At 52.5% G+C, this 22,881-nt stretch overlaps 11 protein-coding genes across 11 annotated transcripts; 6 read left to right on the top strand and 5 right to left on the bottom strand.

Moving 5' to 3' along the window:
* Positions 1-373: 373 nt before the first annotated feature.
* Positions 374-4,630, top strand: TrAFT101_006871 (uncharacterized protein). The gene is made up of 4 exons (XM_024900734.2): positions 374-478; positions 801-2,116; positions 2,188-2,320; positions 2,389-4,630. The coding sequence occupies exons 2-4, from the start codon at positions 1,480-1,482 to the stop codon at positions 3,695-3,697; spliced, it is 2,079 nt and encodes a 692-aa protein (XP_024758518.2). The 5' UTR covers positions 374-478; positions 801-1,479; the 3' UTR covers positions 3,698-4,630.
* Positions 397-1,260, bottom strand: TrAFT101_006872 (uncharacterized protein; the record flags this gene model as incomplete). Its single annotated transcript, XM_066127898.1, has 2 exons — positions 397-535; positions 1,106-1,260. The coding sequence occupies 2 exons, from the start codon at positions 1,258-1,260 to the stop codon at positions 397-399; spliced, it is 294 nt and encodes a 97-aa protein (XP_065984011.1).
* Positions 4,631-4,707: 77 nt separating the features above from the next.
* Positions 4,708-5,783, bottom strand: TrAFT101_006870 (uncharacterized protein). Its single transcript, XM_024900626.2, has 2 exons — positions 5,433-5,783; positions 4,708-5,364 (listed from the first exon to the last, which is right to left on the bottom strand). Exons 1-2 carry the CDS (start codon positions 5,683-5,685, stop codon positions 4,931-4,933), a joined length of 687 nt encoding a protein of 228 aa, XP_024758517.2. The 5' UTR covers positions 5,686-5,783; the 3' UTR covers positions 4,708-4,930.
* A 291-nt stretch (positions 5,784-6,074) lies between these two features.
* Positions 6,075-8,725, top strand: TrAFT101_006869 (uncharacterized protein). The gene has a single exon (XM_024908536.2). The coding sequence runs from the start codon at positions 6,241-6,243 to the stop codon at positions 8,269-8,271; it is 2,031 nt and encodes a 676-aa protein (XP_024758516.2). The 5' UTR covers positions 6,075-6,240; the 3' UTR covers positions 8,272-8,725.
* A 243-nt stretch (positions 8,726-8,968) lies between these two features.
* TrAFT101_006868 (uncharacterized protein) lies at positions 8,969-10,992 on the bottom strand. Its single transcript, XM_024900602.2, has 2 exons — positions 9,600-10,992; positions 8,969-9,496 (listed from the first exon to the last, which is right to left on the bottom strand). The coding sequence occupies exons 1-2, from the start codon at positions 10,267-10,269 to the stop codon at positions 9,081-9,083; spliced, it is 1,086 nt and encodes a 361-aa protein (XP_024758515.1). The 5' UTR covers positions 10,270-10,992; the 3' UTR covers positions 8,969-9,080.
* A 209-nt stretch (positions 10,993-11,201) lies between these two features.
* TrAFT101_006867 (uncharacterized protein) lies at positions 11,202-12,213 on the bottom strand (the record flags this gene model as incomplete). The annotated part of the gene is made up of 2 exons (XM_024908535.2): positions 11,202-11,788; positions 11,856-12,213. 2 exons carry the CDS (start codon positions 12,211-12,213, stop codon positions 11,202-11,204), a joined length of 945 nt encoding a protein of 314 aa, XP_024758514.2.
* Positions 12,214-12,688: 475 nt separating this feature from the next.
* Positions 12,689-14,572, top strand: TrAFT101_006866 (uncharacterized protein). The gene is made up of 2 exons (XM_024908534.2): positions 12,689-13,301; positions 13,484-14,572. The coding sequence occupies exon 2, from the start codon at positions 13,587-13,589 to the stop codon at positions 14,469-14,471; it is 885 nt and encodes a 294-aa protein (XP_024758513.1). The 5' UTR covers positions 12,689-13,301; positions 13,484-13,586; the 3' UTR covers positions 14,472-14,572.
* Positions 14,573-14,782: 210 nt separating this feature from the next.
* Positions 14,783-16,544, bottom strand: KYN1 (Kynureninase 1; the record flags this gene model as incomplete). The annotated part of the gene is made up of 2 exons (XM_024900624.2): positions 14,783-16,068; positions 16,199-16,544. 2 exons carry the CDS (start codon positions 16,542-16,544, stop codon positions 14,783-14,785), a joined length of 1,632 nt encoding a protein of 543 aa, XP_024758512.2.
* Positions 16,545-17,057: 513 nt separating this feature from the next.
* Positions 17,058-17,411, top strand: TrAFT101_006864 (uncharacterized protein; the record flags this gene model as incomplete). The annotated part of the gene is made up of 1 exon (XM_066127897.1): positions 17,058-17,411. One exon carries the CDS (start codon positions 17,058-17,060, stop codon positions 17,409-17,411), a length of 354 nt encoding a protein of 117 aa, XP_065984010.1.
* A 37-nt stretch (positions 17,412-17,448) lies between these two features.
* Positions 17,449-18,830, top strand: TrAFT101_006863 (uncharacterized protein; the record flags this gene model as incomplete). Its single annotated transcript, XM_024900593.1, has 2 exons — positions 17,449-17,769; positions 17,847-18,830. 2 exons carry the CDS (start codon positions 17,449-17,451, stop codon positions 18,828-18,830), a joined length of 1,305 nt encoding a protein of 434 aa, XP_024758511.1.
* A 1,031-nt stretch (positions 18,831-19,861) lies between these two features.
* On the top strand, positions 19,862-22,818 carry TrAFT101_006862 (uncharacterized protein). The gene is made up of 2 exons (XM_024900726.2): positions 19,862-21,225; positions 21,294-22,818. Exons 1-2 carry the CDS (start codon positions 20,460-20,462, stop codon positions 22,235-22,237), a joined length of 1,710 nt encoding a protein of 569 aa, XP_024758510.1. The 5' UTR covers positions 19,862-20,459; the 3' UTR covers positions 22,238-22,818.
* The last annotated feature ends 63 nt before the right edge of the window (positions 22,819-22,881 follow it).

Here is a 22,881-nt window from a genome sequence, read left to right as displayed (position 1 = left end):
CCTGCTCCAAACCCACTCCAGGCCTACCAATCCACAGTCTGGCCTAACCGCGAAGGGCTGCTTGGCTTGCGCAGACCCCCTAGCTACCTCAATCGCACCTGTATACGCGCCCAAGGGGCCCAGCGCCTGGTCGCTCGTACCGCCTGGCCGTACTGTACCTGGGGCGCCGCCGCCACTGTCTGCGCACTGTCCCAGCGCTGGAAAGTACCGTCACCTCGCGCCCACTGCCCACTGTAACCAACTGGCAGCGGCCTCAGTTCCCCACCCGAACCTTGACTCTACCGCTATTCCCTGGCCTGCCCAGGCCCCGTTGGTCTGCCTCCCCTCAACCGCCAAAAACAAAACCGTCCCCAGCCTGGCCTGGCGACGGTCTCTTCGATTCTCTTCCTCTTGTCCTCACGACTCCACCGACCACCTCAATTTTTCTTGTCTTCTTCCCTTGTGGTTCAGCTTCCGAGACTGAGAGGCGAGGACGAAGGTAAGTCGAGCATTAATTGAGTCTTTGTCGCTTGTGCCTTGCCCAGTTGGCGGCGTCCTGTTCCCCACCGTCATCAGCCGACTGAGAAGAGAAAAAAAAAAGAGACATTGCCGGATAAGCTAAGCTGGCCAGCCTCTACACCTCTCTCTCTTTTCTCTCGCTCATCCGCACAACCCTCCTCGGCCGCCTTTCTCTTTTCCATCTTTTCTTCTTCTTGTCCTTTTTCATTTTTTTTTCTTTCTTTTCATGCCCCAGCATCGTTCCACCTCTTCTTCTCTCTTCTCCAGCATTCAACGCAGCTAATCGCTCTGCATTGCAGTAGTGGGTGACTTTGACAAGGAAGCGAACAAACGCCTGCAGTTGTTTGCACGCAGCTGTGGTCCGTCTTAAAGCTTCCCTCCACCTCTCAAAACCGACATTCTCCCTCTCACTTCGACACAGTCCTCATTCGTTGCTACTTGCGGCGTTTGTTGCACCGCCCTCATCACCGACTTTTTCATACTGCCTCAGCTGCGCTTTGGAAGTCTTGCTGCAGGGAACCCATCTCGGATGTTACGATTGAGACGAAACGACTGATTTTGATGCCTTGTTACGACTAAAAACGCTTCTATTACGAGTATCTCTTACTGTTTCGCAAAGAAGACAAAAGTTTCGCCTCGTCGTTCTCGTCGTTTTCTCAAGCGTTTGATCACCGCTAGATTTGTCGAGCCTGTTGGGCAACCTTGGACCTCCTTCGTCTCCCCAATTGCCGTGTCTTTCCGATTGACTTTGGACTCTTTCATTGCGAGCGTTCTTCGTTGAGTGGTTAGCGTCGAATTCCATCGTTTCCCCCCCTTCTTTCTACCTTTCCAGACGAGGCTCTGCTCTTGTCTGTCTCATCCCCGACTCTTACAAATAAGGAAAACACCGGAAAGCTGGATTTGCCACACAGCCAAGTGCAGACCCGAGGGCCTTCTGACCTCCCGTACTTGGGCTTTCACGCTGCTTCCCGCTCATCGTTTATGAGCAGCGATAGATTGCCGTCCCTTCCGCCGCTGCCATACCAGGCAGATTCTTCAAACACCTCTTCACCGCGAGTTGGTTCCATTGCCTCATCAATTGGCTCTCATACTGGGTCTCTGTCGTCGTATACCTCTGTTTCATCGTCAAACGGCCCCAAGACTCCGTCTCCAACGCTGCCTGCCCAAGCCATCACGGGGCCGGCCACTACCATCGTCAGTTACGACGCGATGAACCAGACTGCCGACATGTACTACGCAGGACACATGTCAGCTGGGCAGCCGCCCCCTCCTCAGACCGTTACTTCTGGTCTGACGCACTATTCACACCAGCCTCAGTTGCTTCCTCCTGGGCCTTCACCTTACTCCAACCAGGCTCCCTACAACCAGTATGGCTACAATGGCATGACATCCCCTACAGCTGCACCTCCATCAGTATCGAATCCCATGGGCAACCAATCAACTGTTCTGCCTTCTATTCCCGGCGTGGCTGGTCAAGCTCAGTACGTCGGTTTCGACACTACAGGACAGCAGCCTCCCCCAGGCATGAAGCCTCGTGTCACTGCTACACTGTGGGAGGACGAGGGTAGCCTTTGTTTCCAAGTTGAGGCTCGAGGCATCTGTGTTGCTAGGCGAGAAGGTATTGCAACCCTCAACATGTATAACCTGCTTTCTAATATAAGATAAGGTTGCTAATCTGATTTGGTGCAGATAACCACATGATCAATGGAACAAAGCTACTCAATGTCGCTGGAATGACCCGTGGCCGTCGAGATGGCATCTTGAAGAGCGAAAAGGTTCGCCATGTTGTCAAGATCGGTCCCATGCACTTGAAGGGCGTTTGGTATGTTTAATTTCCCCTTCTCATTGGAGAAAGGAAAATGAGTTGGCCTCCAACTAACATCAATACAGGATTCCGTATGAGCGAGCATTGGACTTTGCGAACAAGGAGAAGATTACGGAAATGCTGTATCCGCTCTTTGTTCACAACATTGGCGCTCTGCTGTATCATCCTAGCGCCAACCCCGCAAGGACCAGCCAAGTCATGACCGCCGCTGACCGACAAAGACGCGAGAGCGTTCCCATGCGAAACCCGCCTCCTCCTGGCCTGCCATCAATCGGACAACACCACCCACTGGCTCTGCCCGGACCTCAGCAGTCACTGCCTTCACAGACAGCCACCAGCAGGCCTCCTCTTGATCGAGCAGTAACCTTCCCTACGCCACCTACTAGTGCGTCTAGCGTGATGGGAAGCATGGCCACTTCAGAAGGCTTCAACTGGTCGAGCCAGGGCATGAACGGATCACAAGGTGCCAATTCCATGACAATGGACGGCGGCCTTAACAGCGCACGCTCTATGCCCAATACTCCTGCTGCAACTCCTCCAGGCTCCATCCAGAGCATGCAGTCTTACCCCTCTGCCGCTCAAGGATATGACAGCCAGCGTCAGATGTACAACGCGCCGTCGGCCCAGCACTCGCCTTACCAGAACTCGGCGAACCCGCCTCCTGACCGCCTGTACAGCCAGCCTGGCTCATATGCAAAGAGCGAGATGGGCCCCCCTGCAAGCCGGCCACCTGCGGCCCTCTCTAACGAGCAGCCTGACAACAAGGGCGCCAATGAGCAGCAAAGCCAAAATCACCCTGAAGAAGAGGGTGAGCATGAGGCTGAGTATACCCACGATAGTGCTTCATATGATCATGCCCGTGCTCCGTACAACTATAGCAATGGAGCCGGCGTAGCATCTATGAGCAACGATGCAAACATGCCGTCTGATATGGCTAACTCTCAGAGCCATCCACCTGCTTCAGGGCGAGCGACGCCTAGAACCGCGGCGCCCCCCCAACCCTACTACCAGCATCACACTGGTTACAACTCCCCGCAGCGGGTTCAACAGTCAACCAGCAACTTGTACAATGTGATGTCAAGTGACCGGGCAACAACGAACGGTGCCCCAGGCAACGATGTATATGCACAGCCCACCGACATGCCCAGCTCCATGTCAAACGGCTATGCTGCCCAGCCCCCGGTAATGAATGGCTCGGGTCAAGGCATGAAGAGGGGACGGGACGACGATGATGACATCGTGCGGCCTGCAAGCGACGAGATGGGAATGGACCTTAAGCGACGAAAGACTATGCTGGAGACAACAGTATCCGCACCTACGTACGACGCTATGAGCCGACCTGCTTCGGCTATCGCAGCTCCCCGCCGGCGATAGAACCAAACTACGTAATCTGAACTTTTTGCCTTGACGAGTTTCATGTTTCACTGAGTTCCATGTTGTCGAGGTATTGCAGCATCTTAAGGTCAACCACGGTGGGGGGGGGGAACAGCGGCGGCGTCATGAAATAATCTTGTTCTTACTTTGCAGCGATTTGTGGCACCTTTTTTTCTTGGCCATTTTTCTTTCCTCCAATGGGGGTGTAACGACATTCCTTGCCGTGTACTTTTTTTTTTTTTTTTTTTATGTTTCTTTGCACCCGCAGACGATTCATGGGCTTTCACACCATGCCAAAGACGCGATGATGAATTCACGACTAGCCATCGATTCTATGTTATCTACGATGCCCCTGTCACGGATGTACATGGCTGATGAGTGACGGCTCTTTTTTATGCATGGAGGAATTTAATTGCACAAAAAGAAGGCGGCACGCGGTTGTCGGCTTACTCGTTCTCTCTCATTGTCCCCCGCGTGACTCTTAAGGCGGAGTGCGCGCGGACGGAGAAATTTAGAGGATTTACCTGTAATGATCTTCAGGCGAGATACAGTCAATCATGGGCGGTTTTGCCCCCATGATATTTTAGCCTCAGCTTTTGTCTTTGATTTTCTTTTGCTTTTGTTGGCCTACTTGTCCTTTTTTTGTTTTGTTTTCCTTTCCTTCTTCTCTTGCTGCTTTTTTAGCTTTGAGGATTGTTTATTTGCGAAAGACGTGCGGGTTTTGCTTTTGGAAATGAGAGAAGACGTCGGGGCAAGTCCTGATAATGACCTTATGACCTACCCTTGCTTTTTTTTTCTCTTCTCTGGTTATTAGCCTTAAAAAGCACTACAGACGGTGCATTGGATGGGTTGCGTTATTAGGTAACGAATTTATGAAAAACGACAAATAAAAGCTATTGAGTATACGTCGGAAATTTAAAAAATAGAGCATCGAGAGTTTTTTTGCACAGGTAAAATTAGTGTCTGTATGTGTGAATGAAAAACCCTTTAGTAGCTCTCTCTTCTTGTACGGTGTTTGTATGTATGGTGAGAAAAGGTCGAGTAGTTGAGGAAGTGAGGCCTAGTAATTAATACATGCAATTCCGAGTGAGGCTATCGTAAGATATTTGTAAGCATTGAAGCAGAGATTACTGTTACATCTTCCCACCCTCTCTTTAACCTTTTTATACTGACTGTCCCTGACTCTTTTTTCTTCCTTTACATTTTTATTTTTATTTTATTGTAGCTCCTCTATCAAGACTCCAGCGGCGGCATAAACGCCATGCCTTTGCCCTCGCCTCCATTTACGCTCTTACTTCTAACGTGCGCCCTCAGCTTCTCTAGGATCTGACTATCCTTCCACCGTTTTGGCACGGGCCTGTACGCAGGCTTGAAGTTGCCCACGGTCTGCGCCCACTCGCCCTTGGGAGGGTTTTTGGGTAGCTCATCCTGCTTCCTCTCCATGAACTCGGAGCCTGAAGAGGCGCTGGCAGGGCTGGATGTAACGGAGGGGTTGGTGGAGGAGTTGGGCTCTTTCTGGGTGGCCCAGTAGTAGATGTCCCAGTCGTTCTCGTCGAGGAAGAGGTCGTACTGGGTCAATTCCTCGGTTGTCATTGTCGGGAGATTCTGAGAAGCAAAGGTAGAGAGGAGGAGATCCGATTCGAGGGTTCCGCGCTTCCGAGACTGGTCTTTAGAGGATCGAGTCAGCTGGACTAGGCTCTGGATTCGGAGACAGTGGATAAGGGTTCAGACATACATAACAGTCTTGCACGCTTGGTTGCATCGTCTTCGCCGACTCTTCGGAGAGGCTCAACGCGGAATGTTGCGCCTTGCAATTCTCCCACTTGAAGCTCCCCTGGCGTGGAATTGTCGCTTCGTCGGAGGGCCGTTGTGCTGATGGCGCATCGCTGAAGCAGCGTCGTTCTCATAGGAGATGAGGCGGCAATGAAGCACCGCAGAGGCGCCGCCACAGGGCGCATAGCTGCACTGATAGACGGTGACATTGACATTGTGGGATGTGGTTGAAGGCGTCACGATGGTTATCAGATGGCCGCAATGGCTGATGACGGACGGCTAGGTTGCAAATTCGGCTATGGCGGGGCCGAGGCCGGGACGCCGCCACAAACAGCCTAGCGCCACTTTGTGCTCGCAGTGCCCCTTTCAAGGGCCTCAGTGGCTTTCAGGGCTTGTAGGGGCTTTCAGGACCTGCTGTGGCCAGGATTATAGCGATTGTGAAACTCTTGCAATGTCCCCTCACGTGAAAATCAGCGCACGGCTAGCCCCATTGCGGCATAACGCGCAAAAGTTACTGGGTCAACAATGCCGCATAAACATCTTATTCTGCATTTTTTTATTAATAGTCAAGGTGGTGCCCTGGGCCTGGAGAAGCTTAGCGGTTCAAGGTGCTCTGAACCCACCTCAGTGACACCAAGTTCCACCACCGAAACGAAACGCAACCACAAACAACCTCAGGAAACAAAAAGGAGAAACATTGGCGACGAAAAAAGAAAAGAGAAGAGAAGAGAAATAAACATATATTTTTTCTTTTCTTTTTTGCTTCTCGTATGATGTCGTCGCCGCTATCGACGGCCTCCGACGCAATGCTGAATTCGACCTCATCCACCTCTGGCAGCGAGAAATACGAAGACGCCTACGATGGGATGGCCAGCACCCCCAAGACAGAGATGTCCAGCAGCAGCAGGCCCGAGTCGCGGATAAGAAGCGATGATGCACGATCTAGCCAGGAAAGCGTCTCGCCAGTCAAATCCCGCCACAGCCGTATTATGTCAGGCACAGAGCTGTCGCCGCTCAGGATTGTGGAGAGCCAGCGAAGCTCATTGGACGGTGCGCTGCTCAAGGCAAGTGGAGGTGTGCGCAGCCCTCGCAAAGTGTCGCCCGATCGCCGGTTTCCTGTTAAGATCAACATCGGCGGCAACACGATAACGCGGGTAGCAAACGAGCAGTCTCCCAGCATCGACGAGGTAGTTTCGGACAGCGACGGCCTGAGGCGGCCTGTTTCCATTTTCGACGACCGGCGGCGCAGAGGCATCCAGGAGGAAGACGAGGAGGGGAACCACAGCCAGGCGGGAGACTCTACGATTGGCATGGAAGACGTCGAGACACACCATCGCGGCGACGCCACCGCCGGCGATGAGGATTTCATGGACGTCAGCGCCTTCAGCAGCTTCTCGGCGGTGCCCAACATGGCGATGCTGGCAAAGCTTGGCCGGACGCCGACGGCCAAGAGAGGCGCCCATGCCATGGATGATGAGGATTTTAATGAGCGGCTTGGACGCCCGCACAGGTCTTCTATTTCCTCCAGGCGCGATATCTTGTCACCTTCGCGCACTACGCCTAACCTGCCGGCGACGGCGACGCCCAGTCGCCAGCTCTCAAGTCTCATCGATCTTGACACGCCCAGAAATGTCCCTTCCATCACAGCTCGAGAGCTGGAATCTCTGAAGTCTAACTTTTTATCTGAAATATCCTCGCTCAAGGCTTCGCTGAGTGGCAAAGAGGCCGAGGTGCACTCTCTCAAGACAGCCGTCGTGGATGCTGAGAAGAGAGTTGGCGAAACGATGGAGAAGATGCGTGAGGAGCGTTCCCTAAAGGAGGAGATGGAGAACGTGCTTCGGATTGTGAGAGAGGAGATTATCGAGACTCAGAGAGAAAAGGATGAGCTGGAGCAGCAGCTGGACGAAAGCGAGAAGAGAAGAGAGATGTCGGAGATGATGCATCAGGAGGCCGAGAGTAAACTGGCCGGCATGCGTGCTGGTAGAGACATGGAGAAGAATGCATCGCCCGAAAAGCCTTCCAGCAACACCCGTGAGGTGGAGATTGCCGTCGAGCGGGTGGCGCGAGAGCTGCACGCCCTGTATAAGAGCAAACACGAAACCAAGGTTGCTGCGCTGAAGAAGTCATACGAAAGCCGATGGGAGAAGAAGGTACGGGAGCTGGAGGCCAAGATCCAAGGGTTGACCGAGGAGAATGAAAAGCTCCAGTCTGGTGGTGATGTTACCCTGACCAAGTTTGGCGCTGTTGAGATGGAGGAGTTGAAGCAACAGTCGGTGCGAGACCACGCGACCATCAGGGAGCTCGAGGCGGATGTTCAGCGACTGGAGGCTGTTGTCTCGACTGTGCGATCGGACAATGACGATCTGCGCGTCAATTTACAGCAGGAGAGAGTTGAGAAGGGAGAGCTGGTGCAGCTGGCGGAGGAGCTGATGGCCATGCAGACCGCCCAGCAGGCGCCGACGCCAGCACCGCCGCGTCAACCGTCTCCACCGCAGGCCGCACCACAACGAGAGATGCGATCGCCACCGCCCCGAGAGCTACGATCACCGCCTCCCCGAGAGATACGGTCGCCGCCGCCGCAGATGCGCCAACCAACCATCGGCCGGGCAGACTCAGTGTCGTCCAAGGCGCCGAAAGCCAACTCCGCCAACCGCCTCTCCGGACTCCGGGCCCCAGGGACGATGCTTCGGCAGCCACACGAGCGGGGGAAGGGCAGCGTGGGAGGCTTGCCCAGGCCGAATGGCGCGAGGAACAGTGGCATCTTGAGCAATATTGAGAAGATGGGTTACAGGGGACAGTAACGCTTCCCCGTGTTTGTTCTAGCCCCTTGCAAGATGAGCATAGCGATGAAGGGTGAGGAACAAAAGAGAAAAACTACTAGATGGAATTTTCTTTTTTAGCCCTTCTTTTTGTTTTAGAATTTTGCCACTTTCATAACTGCTCTCGCTATTTGGGTTTGGTCTGGGAAGGAAACGGTCGGGAGGTCTAGGAATGACTTGTCTTTTATATGAGAACGTGCGTGATGGTTCTTTTTCTGCCCCTTTTCTTTTATTTTTCTTTTATTGGAAGAAGAAGAAAGGAAAAAGATAGTCGCTGTTCGCTTCATGAGGAGTTTATTCTTTTATTTGATGAGATGATATCCTGTTGTTGTTTGGCAAAGTGAGGGGTGTCTTTTTTTTTTCTGAACTCGCCCCCTCTGATCTTGTTCGTTTCTTCTCCTTTACTCTTTGTAAGGGTGAAGACCCCCCCCCCCCCCTTTTTTTTTTTTTTTTTAGTGTTACATTTGGATGATGATGATTTATGTTGATGAAGACATTTTCTTTATTTTATTATACTACTATTCGTTTTCGTGTTTCCGTTTACACTTGAGTATAAGATGTGACGGTATGAGTGACGCACGCTTGAAGCTTGAAATTTTGAGAATTTTTCTTTTTTCTTTCTTTCTTTCTTTCTTCCTTTCTTCTTCTCTCTTTTTTTTTTTTTTTTTTTTAATAAATATACATGCTATTATTTTATAACTACTTAAGCAAAGAGGTTCATTCATACAGCTCATTAATAAAAAAATAAAAAAAAATCTCATTCCATTTCACTCCTCTCTCGTCCTCCTCCCTCACAGCTTATAAGCCTCCTTCGCCGTGCCCCCAAAAATCATGGCCCGCTCCTCGTCGCTCAGCGACCCCATGTAGCACATCTTCTCGACGACCTCCCTCCACTTGGGCCATGCCTCGTTCAGCTCGTCCTTTTCCTCCTTGTCGAAGCCGACGGCGCACACGGGCCAGTCGCTGGCGAACATGATGCGGCCGGGGCCAAAGGTGGCGAGGACGACGCCCAGCCAGGAGAGCGTGGACTGGAAGATGTGCGAGGGGTCCTGGTCGCGCAGGGCGGGGGTCATTTCTGCGAAGCCGCCGGAGAGCTTCATGTAGGTGCGGGAGCATTTGCCAAGGGAGAAGATGGCGGTGCGCCAGGCGGTGAAGGAGGGGTCGGAGGAGACGTTGTAGACGGTGAGGTCGGGTTTGCAGAGATGGTCTGTTTTGGAGTGGTGTCATGTTAGTTTAGTTGTACACATATAAAGTATGCATATAAGTAGGTATGTATGTTAGTTATATTGAGACACAGAGAGAAGACTTACTGATGATGAAAGTGACCTTTTCCTCGTCGGGGACGCCCTCGTGTGCCCGTCCAATCATCTCCACCGTCTCTTCCAGCTGCTTTCTGCCCCGGCGGTGCTGGTCAATGGCCACTTCGAAGACGAAGCCTCGCTTGCCCAGGTACTTCAGCCCCTCGATGAACTTGTCCTCCAGCATCGTGCCGTGCGGCTTGTCCTGCAGGAGGTACCTAAACCCCTTGATCTTGGGCCAAGCCTCGCCGGCCTCCTCCTGGACTCTCGCAATGTAGCGCTCCAGAATGTCTGCGCCGCAAATCACCGGCGCCCACGGCACAATGGCCAGGCAGAGCGCCTTGTCTTCCGGGGCGTGGCCCTCGCCTTCCAGAGGGGTGCCGAGCGCGACGCGCTTCAGCCAGCGGACCTCCTTGAGGGGCCCATCCCAACCTGCCTCGACGGCGGCGTCGTCGCCAGAGGCGATTGCGGCAATGTCGTTTTTGCGGTCAGTCTCGACGAAGATGAAGCCGAGGAGGGACGGGGCGGTGCGGGTGGCGTGCTTGTACTGGTCGACGGAGAACTGGCCGGAGAGCGGGTGGTCGGGGGTGCACCAGGCGAGGTTGGGGACTTCGGATTCGGGGTAGATGTGGATGTGGGAGTCGATGATGGGGAGGACGAGGCGCTCTTCGGGGGTGGACATGGCGGGTGTTGGTGGTGGTGATGGCTGGAGATGATGGGGGGATGGATATCGGTGAGAGAGAGTGAGAGAGAGAGGATGATATTTGGATTGAATGTGTGTTTGCTTTGTTTATTTGAGTTGTTTACTTGGGACTGAGATGGAATTGACAAGCCACAACGGATAATAACAAGAACAAGAACAAAAAGGGAGAAGGATATTTTATTCTATATATGAAAATCCAAACGCATCTCGAACGTTGCTACCCCGAGCTCAGCTCATGGAAGCTCCCCTTTTTATTTACTTATACCCCGCCATGCTGCAGACTGAATCGCCCCTGAAGTTCCATGTGGGGGGGGAGTGACGTCTCTGGGCTTAAAAGTGCCGTACAGTATAGAAGAAGTGGGGGATTGAAGCCCAAAGAGAGTCATGCTGCCTGGCAAAAGAGTGCGTGTATAGTGTATAGGCGGCCTTTAACCCGAGGGGCCGGAGGGCATTAGGGGATTGGAGAAGTTAAGTGGGAAAACTTGTGAGATTTTGGAGGGGGTTTAGTTCCAGTCGCGCGGGAGCAGGTGAATTAGCAGTGATGGTGGCTGAGGAGAAGACAGATTGGTGGAGCGTGGTGGCTTTTGGTGGCTGCGCGCTAGGAGTTATTGTTGGTTGTTTATATATGCGACGGGTATTTTGTGGTTGTGTGTGAGATGGTCTGATAGAGCATACTAGTTCTACTATCTAGGTGGATATATAAATAGGTTGAGCCTCATGAGAAATAAAAGAAAGAATTGTTTAATTTGTTTGTTTGTTTGTTTCGGGCAATGAATGGCTATCCAAAGTGTAGATGATTGCTGTTGTATAGCTAATACAATCTCATCAATGGATACATATATATATGTCCAAGTCCAGCGCTCTTATATCCAAATCTAGCCATCATGATCCTTCTTCTACCCCCTCCCTCATCACAGTGAATTCTCAAGCTCTATCAACCCCCCCACCGCAGTGTCCACCTCGCCATCCAGCTTGGCCGCATCCACGGTGCTCCCCAGCGGCCGCCTGCTCCTCCCGCCGCCATAGCCGTAGTACTTCTGCAGCGCCGCCTTGATGCCCGCGATGCCCAGCTGCACCAGCGCCCAGTCGGCCCTGCTGAAGCGCGTCTGCAGCTCCTGCGCCTCCTTGAGCCGGCCCTCGTCGTACAGCCGCAGCATGTGGCCGTGGGCCTTGGGCAGCAGGTTGGCCGTGGCGGCGATGACGCCGTGCGAGCCGCCCACCAGGCCGTGCAGGAAGAAGTCCGTCTTGCCGGCAAAGGCCGCAAAGGGCCGGCCGATGCGCGGGTCGTGGGCGATGCGCTGCAGCTTGCCCATGTTGCCGCAGGTGAGCTTGCAGCCGACAATGTTGGGGTTGGCGGCGGCGAGGCCGATGATCATGTCGGAGTCGAGGTCGATGCCGCCCGTGACGGCGGGGAAGTTGTAGAGCAGGATGGGGATGGGCGAGGCGGTGGCGACGTCGTTGAAGAAGTTGAAGATGACGGGCTTTTGCATTGCGCCGACTGTGTGTGCGCGCGGTTAGAACAGCTTGAACTATATGAAAACTTGACATGGACGTCTTCTTCTCACCCCAGTAGCTCGGCGACAGCACCAGCGCATAGTCTGCGCCCGCCTCCTTGGCCTCCTTGCACAGCTGGATCGTCTCTCTGGTGCTCTGCACGCCGCAGCCGGCAACTATGACGGCGCCTGGCTTGCCGTGCTCGTCGAGGACCTGTCGCGCCAGTCGGAGCACCTGCTGGCGCTCTTCGTGGAGCATGTGCATGGCCTCGCCGTTGGAGCCTTGGATGACGAGGCCGTCGACGCCGCCCTTGGCCAGGCGTGTGAGATGCGCGCGGATCGCATCAAAGTCGATTGTCTCGTCCGGGTTGAAGAAGGCGACGGCGGGGACGTAGATGCCGCGAGGGGGGCAGGGAATTGAAGCAGCCATGGCGGTGGTGGTGATGGTGATGATGATGCTGCTGCTATGTGGTGTTGCTACCGCTGATTTCCGCCTCTTCTGTTGCGTCTACACCTGGGACAATCGCCTTGATGAGGGGCCAAGTAATCAGCTCTATCCAATGCTTCCAGAACCCATCTCATTCCAGCAATGCTTCTCGTCGGCTCAAGGAATTAACACCATTTGGCGCCCGATTGCGGAGACCCATCCCGCCGTGTAAGTGGTTCTGCTAGAATGGTAATTACCCCTCCATCTCCAAACCGCCAGCGGATATTTTTCCTACGTATATGTGGATGGGATGGCTCATCTTTCTGCCGCTTTCATAATTATTACCACATAGCAATGGGCAATTGCAGGCATTATGAGCGAAGCGCATATCAAGGCCGAGATACGCTCCCTCCTCTATGTCGGCTTTTTTTTTTTTTTTTTTTTTTTTTTTTATATATATATATATGCCGATGACAGAAACGGATTGGAGAGTGTTTCGTTGACATCTTGCAGTGAGTGGAAGATGGTAGCGAATAATAGTCGATGCGTTTGATGGGAGATGCTTGCACGTTGGACTGCCTTTGACTGACGACACAAGGCAAACAGCAGTGAAACTGCAAAGATGAGTTGCGCAGCACAGAGGATCAAGACGCACAGTCTTGCTGTTTCCTAACGCCGAACCGCCATCAAGGAACCAGAGGATATAGGATATATGAGCAGGTATTTGTGTGAAGCGCCCTTCTCGTCGGAATCCTTCGCTCCGGCATAGCCAGGCCGCCTAATATCCTAAACGGCGGACATAGCCAGAAGGAAAAAGTGGAACAGCCCTTTGTTTCTGCTAGCGCCGTCGGCCCCAGAAATCGGCTCGGCAGGCTGCCGAAAAGTTTTGGTGGGGAGCAAGACTTAACACCGAAAACGTTGAATGGCGTTAGGCTCAAGAGCTGAACGTGACCGCTGCGCTCTTCGTGATGGCTTCGGACAAGGCGGCGAAGGAACTAGAAGAAATCCCTGAGATGAGGACGTTTGAGGGTTTCATTCGGAGATGTGAACTGCGCGTGTTTTCCTTGCAAAGCCCGAGCAGAGCCATCTAGGTATGTGTGTGTCTTTAGATTGCTTCCTTTGTGAAGATGAATATAAAAGGCGATGAGAAGGCTCTCTCGGTCCATCGGCTTGAATTTGCATACCCAATCCAGCATCAAATACCCCAATCATATTCAATACCAGTCCATCAAACCCAATTGCCTTACAAGGCCATACAACTTACATCTGATAGCCATACATATCAAGCTATAATACTCGGCTGCTCAACACGCAACATCTAATAAGCTCCAAAAAAGCCACAGTAAGCAAAAAAGCAAGCTTAAATCACAACCATCATGGCCGTCACGCCCGTCTGGTTCATCACCGCCGCCTCCTCAGGCTTTGGCCACGCCATTGCCGTCTCCGCCCTCCGCCGCGGCCACATTGTCATCGCCACGGCCCGCAACCCATCCCGCATCCAAGACCTCGCAGCCGCAGGCGCCCACACGCTCGCCTTCGACGTCACGTCCCCCCTCTCCACCATCGAGGGCGTCGCCAGGGATGTCTTTGCAAAGCACGGCCGCGTGGACTACCTCATCAACACTGCGGGCTTCATGCTCGAGGCTGCCATCGAAGAGGCCACCCCCGAGGAGGTGTACGAGAGCTTCAACACAAACGTCTTTGGCGTGACGAAGACGATCCGCGCGTTTCTGCCGCACATGCGCGCGCAGGAGCTGGCCGACAATGGAGTCCGCGGCGTGGTGGCCACGTTTGGCAGCCTGGGCAGCTGGCGGGGCGGTGCTGGCGGAGGAGTCTATGCCATGACCAAGTGGGCGTGCTCTGCGCTGGCTGAGTCGCTGGCTCCGGAGCTGGAGCCGTTCAAGATCAAGGCGACGGTCGTGGAGCCGGGCTACTTCCGCACTGGGTTCCTCAACCCGGGGACGCTGGTTTCGTCCAAGGTGCGCATTGATGCGTATGAGGACGAGAGCACGCCCACGGGACAGATGAGGAGGCGCCTCGTGGCGACGGATGGAAATCAGCTGGGCGATGTGAACAAGGGGGCCGAGGTTGTGGTGGATATGCTGTCGGGCACGGGCGTTGCAAAGGGGCGCGAGCTTCCTGTGAGGGTTGTGCTGGGGAGTGACACGGAGCAGGTGATTCGGGGCAAGATTGAGAGCACCAACAAGATTCTCGAGGAGTGGAGTGAGGTTTTGAGAAGCACCGACCATCCTTCCAGCTAGGCAAGGGGGGTGTCTGATTGGTTTAGTCCGCATAAAAGTTGGCGTATCTGCGCAGTCGCCATACATAGGTACATGTGTGGAATATGATGGTAATAGGTAATGCTTTCAAATTCGTTAACATATATTTGTCTACTTATGCCGTCGTGAACGCACTAGCATCGTCCCTTTCGTTCATATCATCCATACGGTTGCATCAAAAAGCTGTCAACCTTATTTCATGATTATTCTAAGTCGTAACCTCTCCTCCCCCCCCCCCCCCCAAAGAAAAAAAAGTAGAATAAAACTCCGTGCTCATTGAAAATCAAAATCCCTCAAAGACCCAAAGCGCCTCGCAGAATCTGCATAAACTTCCAGACGTCCTCAAATCGGCTGTATAGCGGCACCGGTGCCACGCGCAGCACGTCTGGCTTCCGCTTATCGCACATCACTCCGTGGGCCTCCAGTGCCTGGGCGATGCTGTCCAGGAGACCCTCTCGCAGCAACACACTCAGCTGTGTGCCACGCCGGGCAGGGTCTCGAGGAGTGATGATCCTGAAAAAGGGCTGGGCGGCGTTGGAGTCCGCATTGATCTTGTCCAGCAGGTGCTCGGCATAGGCCGTCAGCACGAGGGCCTTGGACCGCAAATCGTGCATGCTCGTCTTGTTGAAGATGGAGAGCGCCGCTGCAACGCTGGCCAAATCCAGGGCCGATGGGTTCGACACCTGGAATCCAGCTGCGCCCGCCGTAGGGACAAAGGTATTGGCCATGTTGAAGCGGACCCGCTTGTCGCCTCCGTACCAACCCGCCAGACGTGGCCGGTAAGTTGGGTTCTCGGGATCGTTGGTGAAGTCGACTTTGCCATACCTCTCGTGCACGAACGCACCGGCGGTGGCTCCCGGCCCCGCGTTGATGTACTTGTATGTGCACCAGCAAGCAAAGTCGACATCCCAGTCGTGAAGCTTCAGTTCCACATTACCGGCCGCATGGGCGAGGTCCCATCCGACCACAATTCCCCGCTCCTTTGCGTAGGCTGTGATGCGGGGAATATCGAAGAGCTGGCCCGAGTAGTACTGGATACCGGGGAGCAGAATCAGGGCGGTGGATTCTGCATGCTCATCAATGGTGGCCAGCACCTTTTCTGTGGAGATGATAAAGTCGTCGTCCGGCTCAATTTTGATCATGCTCTTGGCCGGATCATGGCCGTGCCAGACAATCTGGCTCTCAATGGCATAGTGGTCGCTGGGGAAGGGCTTCCACTCCAGAATGACCTTGTGCCTCTTTGCGTCGGGCTTGTAGAAGCTAGCCATCATCATATGCAGATTCACCGTCAGGGTGCTCATGTAGACAATCTCATCTGGAGATGCACCAACGAGATCGGCAGACTTTTTGGCGCAATCTTCGGCCATGTCTTGCCATTGAACCAGGGGCGACTTGCCCATATCCAGGAAGTGGCCATTGACGCCGACTGACGCCCAGGTTTCTAGCTGGGCAAGGACATGCTCCCGTACGGCCTTTGGCTGGGCGCCCAGCGAGTTGCCAACAAAATAGATGCCCTGCTCGGCGTCTGCTGATGTCCCGTTGACTCCGTTGACACTGTTGGTGCCATTGTTCAGCTCGCCTGTAGCATCCAATTAGCATCTCGATTGGCTCATCATACATATGAAATACAAAAGAACAAGAACAAGAAGGGATGATCCATGTCAAAGGGCATTGATAATGGTGCCGCAACGGCGTTTGATTGGACATACCGGGAATGGTGCCATCCAACGCTCGTTTTTTCAATGAGCCCTTGGTGGGTAGAATGAACTCGTCTCGCAGGTGTCGCAGCGAATCCTGGGAGTCTAGCTTCTGGGCAAATTGCAAAGAGTCTGCGTCCGCCGGGAACTTGGGCGGGGCGCCGCTACGGAGGCGCTCGACAAACGCTGACAAGTCCATATTGTTGATGCTGTTGGCCCTGCTATTGTTGATGCTGCCGTTACCAAGAAAAGTCAAGTTGCGGGCTCTGGCTCTGGGGCTGAATGCAAATGCTCTATTGAACGCCCTCGTTGGTTTGGGAAGCTGCTTTGGGGGCTGAAGTCTAGCGAGAACAGACATTGTTGCTGTTAGTGGCTTTGGTAATCACTTTATGCTTCCACGGCCCGGCGGCCCCTCCAAGAGCCAGAGCTGTTGTTCCGCGCCATGCCTCGAGTCCGTGTGCCGCCTGGAGGAAAAAAAGACGCTCCGTTAGGCAAACAGATGGCCGCAGATAGAGAGAGACACCAGCGGAGCTGTTGGGCCTATTGTAGCCGCAGCCGCAGCCGCCCGTTCCGGCATGATTCATCCGAACTTCCGCGATCCGAACTTCCGCGATCCGTCTGCCGCATCATCGCAGCACGGCTGACGAATGTGCTGCTGTGCCGCATCCTGATTGCTGCCCTATTTGGCAATGATGTCGTATATGACTTCCGTGGTGGATCCCGGCCACGGGGCTCGCCAGGATGCCCGGCTCAAAAGACTTCTCCAAGACTCGCTAGGCTGATGCATGCACTTCTCCTTACCCAACTGCACCTCTCCTCGACGGCACTAATGAGTAGCAGCGGAGCTTCGGATGAAACTCTCTAATCGCGGATGGCGGATCGAAGGATGCTGAGGTCTAACGCCCGTATCTGCCCCCTGCCCCCTGCTGTCTTTGTTGTTGTTAGGCCCCGAATTGCATGGATTAGAGGTGCAGATCACGGATCGTGGCAGAGGATGGCTTCTGCTGAACAATATTACGGAACTACTCGCATGGCGCAAAGCTTTCTCATTCCACTTCTGCCGCTAGCATTGATTGTTCCTGACCGCTCCCACTTGCGAGAACTGTCATATAAGGCCTTTAGCTGCCCCGTGTTCCGCCAATCTCAGTACTATAGAGAGCCATCAACTCAAGGAAGCAAACTGAAGCAACACGGTTTTACCATTTCCAACTCCTCAGTTTGTTGATCACCTCTATATAATACTACCAACAGCGGTGTCCATCATGTCTCCACACGCTGTTGATTCACAGACTTTGGGCCAAAGTGACCCCTGGGAGCTATCCAAGTTTGCCGTCACAAAAAATGCCTTCCTGCCTGAGGACAGCCCGCCCAACATGTTGTCGGATCCTTACTACGAACCGTGGGAGCTCATTGCCCATAACCTAGCAGAGCTCATCGAGACCCGCCGTATCCATGATGCTATCAGAGATCTCCCCGTCCTGTCAACGGACTTGCTCAAGTCTGAAGCTGAGTGGAGGAGAGCCTATGTTATCCTGGCCTTTTTCACTCATGCATATGTGTGGGGTGGAGAAAAGGCTGAAGAAGTATGGCTGCCGCACATGATTTTCTATTTTATAACCATAATATGGACTTGACACTTATATCTATTTCCTGTTTATAGATTCTCCCAGCCTCAGTTGCCGTTCCGTTCCTCAGCGCCTCCGCCCACCTCGAAGTCCCCCCCGTCTTGACCTATGCTGCCTGCAACCTGTGGAATTTTAGCTGCTCAGGAGACGACTTCTCCAAGCTGGAAGACCTCAGTACTCTGGTCTCCTTCACTGGAACCGAATCCGAAGCTTGGTTCCTCCTGGTCAGTGTTGCCATTGAGGCTACTGCTGCGCCAATCATCCATACCATGCTTCGCGCTCTTGAGGCTGTCAAGGTTCGCGACTACCAGGTCATCACCAAGGCTCTGGAAGAGTTAAAAGTTGGTATTGAGAACACCAGTGCTCTCATGGAGAGGATGTATGAGCGCTGCGACCCCATGGAGTTCTATTACCAGATTAGGCCCTTCCTTGCCGGCAGCATGAACATGGAGGATGCCGGTCTGCCAAACGGTGTCTTTTATTCTGAAGGAGATGGCAAAGGAGAATGGCGAAAGATTAGGGGTGGAAGCAATGCACAGAGTTCGCTGATCCAGTTCTACGATGCTGTCCTCGGTATCGAACACAATGGCCACTCGGAATCTGAAAAGAGCTTCCACGACGAGGTCCGGGAGTACATGCCAGGTCCTCACGGCAGATTCCTTGTGCATGTAGCCCGTTCGGGCAGCCTCCGCGGATTGGCCCTCGAGACACCCGTCCGGGAAGAGCAGCACCGCCTCAGGGAGGCCTACACGGCCGCGGTAGATGCTCTCACCGAGTTCCGGGGCAAGCACGTCAAGCTCGTGACAAGATACATCATCATTCCCTCCAAGAAGCCATGGGCCGGAACTACCCGTAGAAATCTGGCCAGCTCCTCGTCGAAAAAGCGAGGAGAGGGACTGATGGGTACCGGAGGCACTGAGCTCATACCGTTTCTACGGCAGGCAAAGGTCGAGACAGAGGTTTCCAAGATTGAGAAGCCCGAGAAGGCAGAGAGGCCCGAGAATCCCGAGAAATCATGAACCTTTTCAGGATCTTCTCATGATCACTTTTTCCTCACTTAAAGACCGAACGAAAATCTCAACATGTATGAAACAGGCGTTTTGGAAGGCTGTATTTTTCTTTTTTTCCTGTTTAAAAGCAGGCGGATAGCGAGTGTTTACATTTGGGTCTAAGAGGTAGAAGATGCAGTACAGGGCTTATCAGATATATATAAGAACATGTAGATATTAGAAGCGGCACGTATGTGCCTTATGAGAGAATATGAATTACATACTATGACAAAGTTCTCGTATATACTTACTATCAAGAGTTCCCAGTAATTTTACAGGCAACTTCCCTGTTCAATGTCTGAACTTTCGGTATATGGATTCGAATTAGCTCTACTAATGAGACCGAAATTTTATTTAGCCCGTGAGTCAGTGAGCCAAAGCCCCTCGGTGGCGCCGCCGCCGCAAAAGACTCGGCAATCACTCGCTATGTCATAATATGTGCTGCAGAACAATATACGCAATGATGTTGACCTCAATATTTCCTCGTCTGCAAGGCCGTCTCGCAATCGACTTGCTTGGGGGTTAAAAATGTTGTTATAAAATGCCCGCTGCCCAAGCTGGTTCTGCACGATATGCATGTCACGCGTCCTATGAGATGCCATTATGCAGTTCAAAGTGGCGCTCCAGGCTGCGGAGACGCTGTGCCCCGCTCAGCTACAGGCACGTTTAGCCCCTAAGCACTGTAGCTGTTGCTGCAAAACAGAGCCAGCAGAGCCAATTAGCGCCTCGTTATCGCCTAGCGGAAAAGAGCGGTGACGACGTTTTTTTTTTCCATTGCATCTCAGGATCCTGTCAATGCTGGCCTGAAGCAGTTTAGTGACTCACTCTGGCCTAGCTAGGGGCGAATCAGATCGCAGACCCCACCATGAGACTAAAAAAAAAAAAAAGTTTGGGAATGAACGTCTGGCAAGAGGTACCTGGTACAATGTATTTCACTCGCGGGGGCCTTCAAGATTTTTTTTTCTCTCCTCTCTCTTTTGCTGCATCTTCCGCAATCAGCTTCAAGCCAGACAACGAAGTCGCCCTATAGCCCAGAATTCACATTCAGAGTCAACCCAGTCAGAAACTTCGTCGAACCACAATGCCTTCGGCCGTCGCTGAGCTGTAAACGCCCACTGCGGGTCGTGCCCATCACGGCTCGCAGTCCAGCAGTTCAACGAGTCTAATCAACAACATCTTCGACGACAAGTTTTCCAACAGGTTTTCCCGCTATTGAGCTCGCATGCTCTTCGAAAACCTGTCTCTGAACCGCCAAATTCTGCTAGTTGCCCGCTTCGATAGGGCCTTCAACGTCTCAATTGCTGGAAAAGTTTTCAACAACTCAAGTCTTTGACAGCCATTGCCTTCACGCGGTCCCCTGCAACCCTCCCTACAACCAACAAATTATATTGCACAGCATACAATTCGACACTTAAGCATATCGATTTGAAAAACAAAAAGCTATACGAAAAGCATTGAAAAAGCATAGATCATATTTACGCTGTATCTATTGATCTGACCATCTCTCGTTTCAGCACAAAAAGCTCTTTAGAGCTAGCCCCCTTGTATAAGAGAAAATTTCCCGACCCACAAGTTCATCTGAATACAAGTCTATACATAATGTCTCGCAATATTCGTCAAAAGTATCCCGCAGCTGCGGCTAAAGCCCAAAAGCGTCGACGTCTTTCGGAGTCGTCGTCCTCTATCGATCTCTCTGATGATGAAGGCTACTCAGCTGTGGAAGATATTAGCGACTCTGAGGACAACGATGAGGAGGATGTAATAGCGGTCGAGGAGGAAACGATACTCTTAGAGGGTTTACCTATTTCCTCTCACGCTCCTCGACCGCTGTCGGATGACGAAGATGAAGAAGATGGAGAAGAAGAAGAAGACGAAGCTGATGAAGAAGAGGAAGAGGAAGACGAAGATGCCGACAATGCAAGCTGGGCCGGCATACTGTCAGATGTTGAAGATGGCCAAGCATCTGATTTCTATCACGACTCGAATCCTCTAGTCTCGGACCCCATTATAGAACGACACGTCCGTTTCGACGTACCGGATAGCGACTCAGATTCCACTGAAACAGAAGACGACCACGCCGATCTTTTCCCTGACATCTTTGTCTCACAGAACTCTCTCGACCCTGCTTTCCGCAAAGAGATTGAACATGATACTGATGAATCGTCCGGTTCCAACTCATTTTGGGATTATCATGGTCACTACGAAGAAGAAGGGGGAGACGACTCGGAGTCAGAAGCCGAGGAAATAGTACGGCAACTCTCGGATGACGAAACTGTAGCTGCCGTGCCGACTCCTGATGCTACCAATGTGCCGGAAAGTTTTACTCCTACCTTTGAAGAATCCCTAGAGCTTGATGGATACGAGTGTGAGTCCTACTACTTGAAGCGGGACATGGGTGCCCTTTGCTGCCTTTTACTAACACCAATGATTCAGCTGATGGCGACACCACTGATGAGGAAGACATTCCTGAGCCTGTCATCCGGAAGAAGGCTCGACGTCTATCTAGTGCAGTGAGTGACGAAGCTTCAGACTCTGAGGCGGATTCACCCGTCAAACCAGAGCGCGGCCAACCTCGCGTGGGACGCTTCAAGCTGGATCGATCTGATAAAAAACCCATCGCCGTCCTCAATCCTCTGACTCGTAAGATGATGATATTTACTCCTCATCGACGGAGACATCTCGACTTGTCACCGGAGCAGTTCAACTTTCCCTGGGCGATAGAGGAGCAGGCAACTCCGCTGCTCAGCGACTCCGCCAACATGATGCTCAGTGCCATGTTCTCTTCCAATACATTCGGAGACTTTATCAATGCTCAAGCAATGGGACCTGCGGAAGCATTCTTCCCCTTCCCTGCCGAGACCAACGGAGATGATAGCTCAACATCTCCAAGCACGGATGGCGAGGATGAAGATGAAGAGAAGCTTGATATCAACGATTTTATCACGTTTGGTGAAGCTGCCAATGACGAATCATCTGGTGATGAAGGTGAAAACGACAAATGGGGTGCATCCCCGAAGCGTCCAGCCACGGCTTCTGGTGATATGGGAGCGCTGTCACATCTCAATTCAGATACTGTTGGCGCCTTCCGCCGCAATCAGATTAACCAACAGCTGATCCTGAGTAACCAAGCAACTCAGGACTCACTAGCTTTCAGCGGTCCATATAACTACACCGCTCTTCGAGGCCTTAAATCTGACCGTTTCGATACTGCGGCTGTGCCTTTAACACCCATCCGACGACATAAAAAACAAATAAACGAATCGACCCGGGGCTCTCTGGAGTCAACCTCGACAAAGCGTAAAGCTTCGGGCGAAGCTGGCGGAAGTAACCACAAAAGGCACCGAAGCATTTCTGACGTGAACTATCTACGGATATAATGCGTATAGGAAGCTGCGCATGAAGCTACTAAATACGAGCGAGGACGGTGCATAGACGTGCCCCTGGCCTCAACATCTGACACATTCATTTTGGCATCTCATTTCATTTTTTTCTTCTCCATTTTTGAACAATTCAACGAAGACTCGATATTTCGTCCCAGCGTTTACGGAAGTTGACGGCTTCTCCTTCGGGTTGACGGCGTAGGCAGGAAATGGTCTTGGAAACAAGCTATGTCGTTGTCGGGATACTAAACACGGTTATAGGAGAATCTCTCTGGGAACAAAAGCATTAGAGGCTCATATTCACACCAAAAGTTTTTCTTTTCTTTGTGGTGCCCAAAACAATGCAGGCGTGCTTTGGTCTTTGGGTTATAAAAGTTTCCCTTCTGCAATTGCCGCGATACTAATGACTTAATGCCCATCAATGTGTGGAGAAAAGGAGTACATCTCATTTTGAGCCATGACTTTCTCCAACTCTTTACATGCACAATGAATGGTCTGAGAATCTCTCATGACCTTTTCTTCATTCGCTTTCTGTATTATTGCTATCGTTTCCTTAGTATGTACGAATTGAATTGAGAACGTTTGAAAGTTAAACTTTTTTCCCTTTGTGTGCATCTCGCTTATAACCAACCCCTTGCAAT

Source organism: Trichoderma asperellum, chromosome 4 (assembly GCF_020647865.1).
Source record: "Trichoderma asperellum chromosome 4, complete sequence".
In the NCBI taxonomy this organism is placed as follows: domain Eukaryota; kingdom Fungi; phylum Ascomycota; class Sordariomycetes; order Hypocreales; family Hypocreaceae; genus Trichoderma; species Trichoderma asperellum.
Note: the sequence above shows the minus strand (reverse complement) of the source record. Positions and strands in the feature narration are given on the sequence as shown.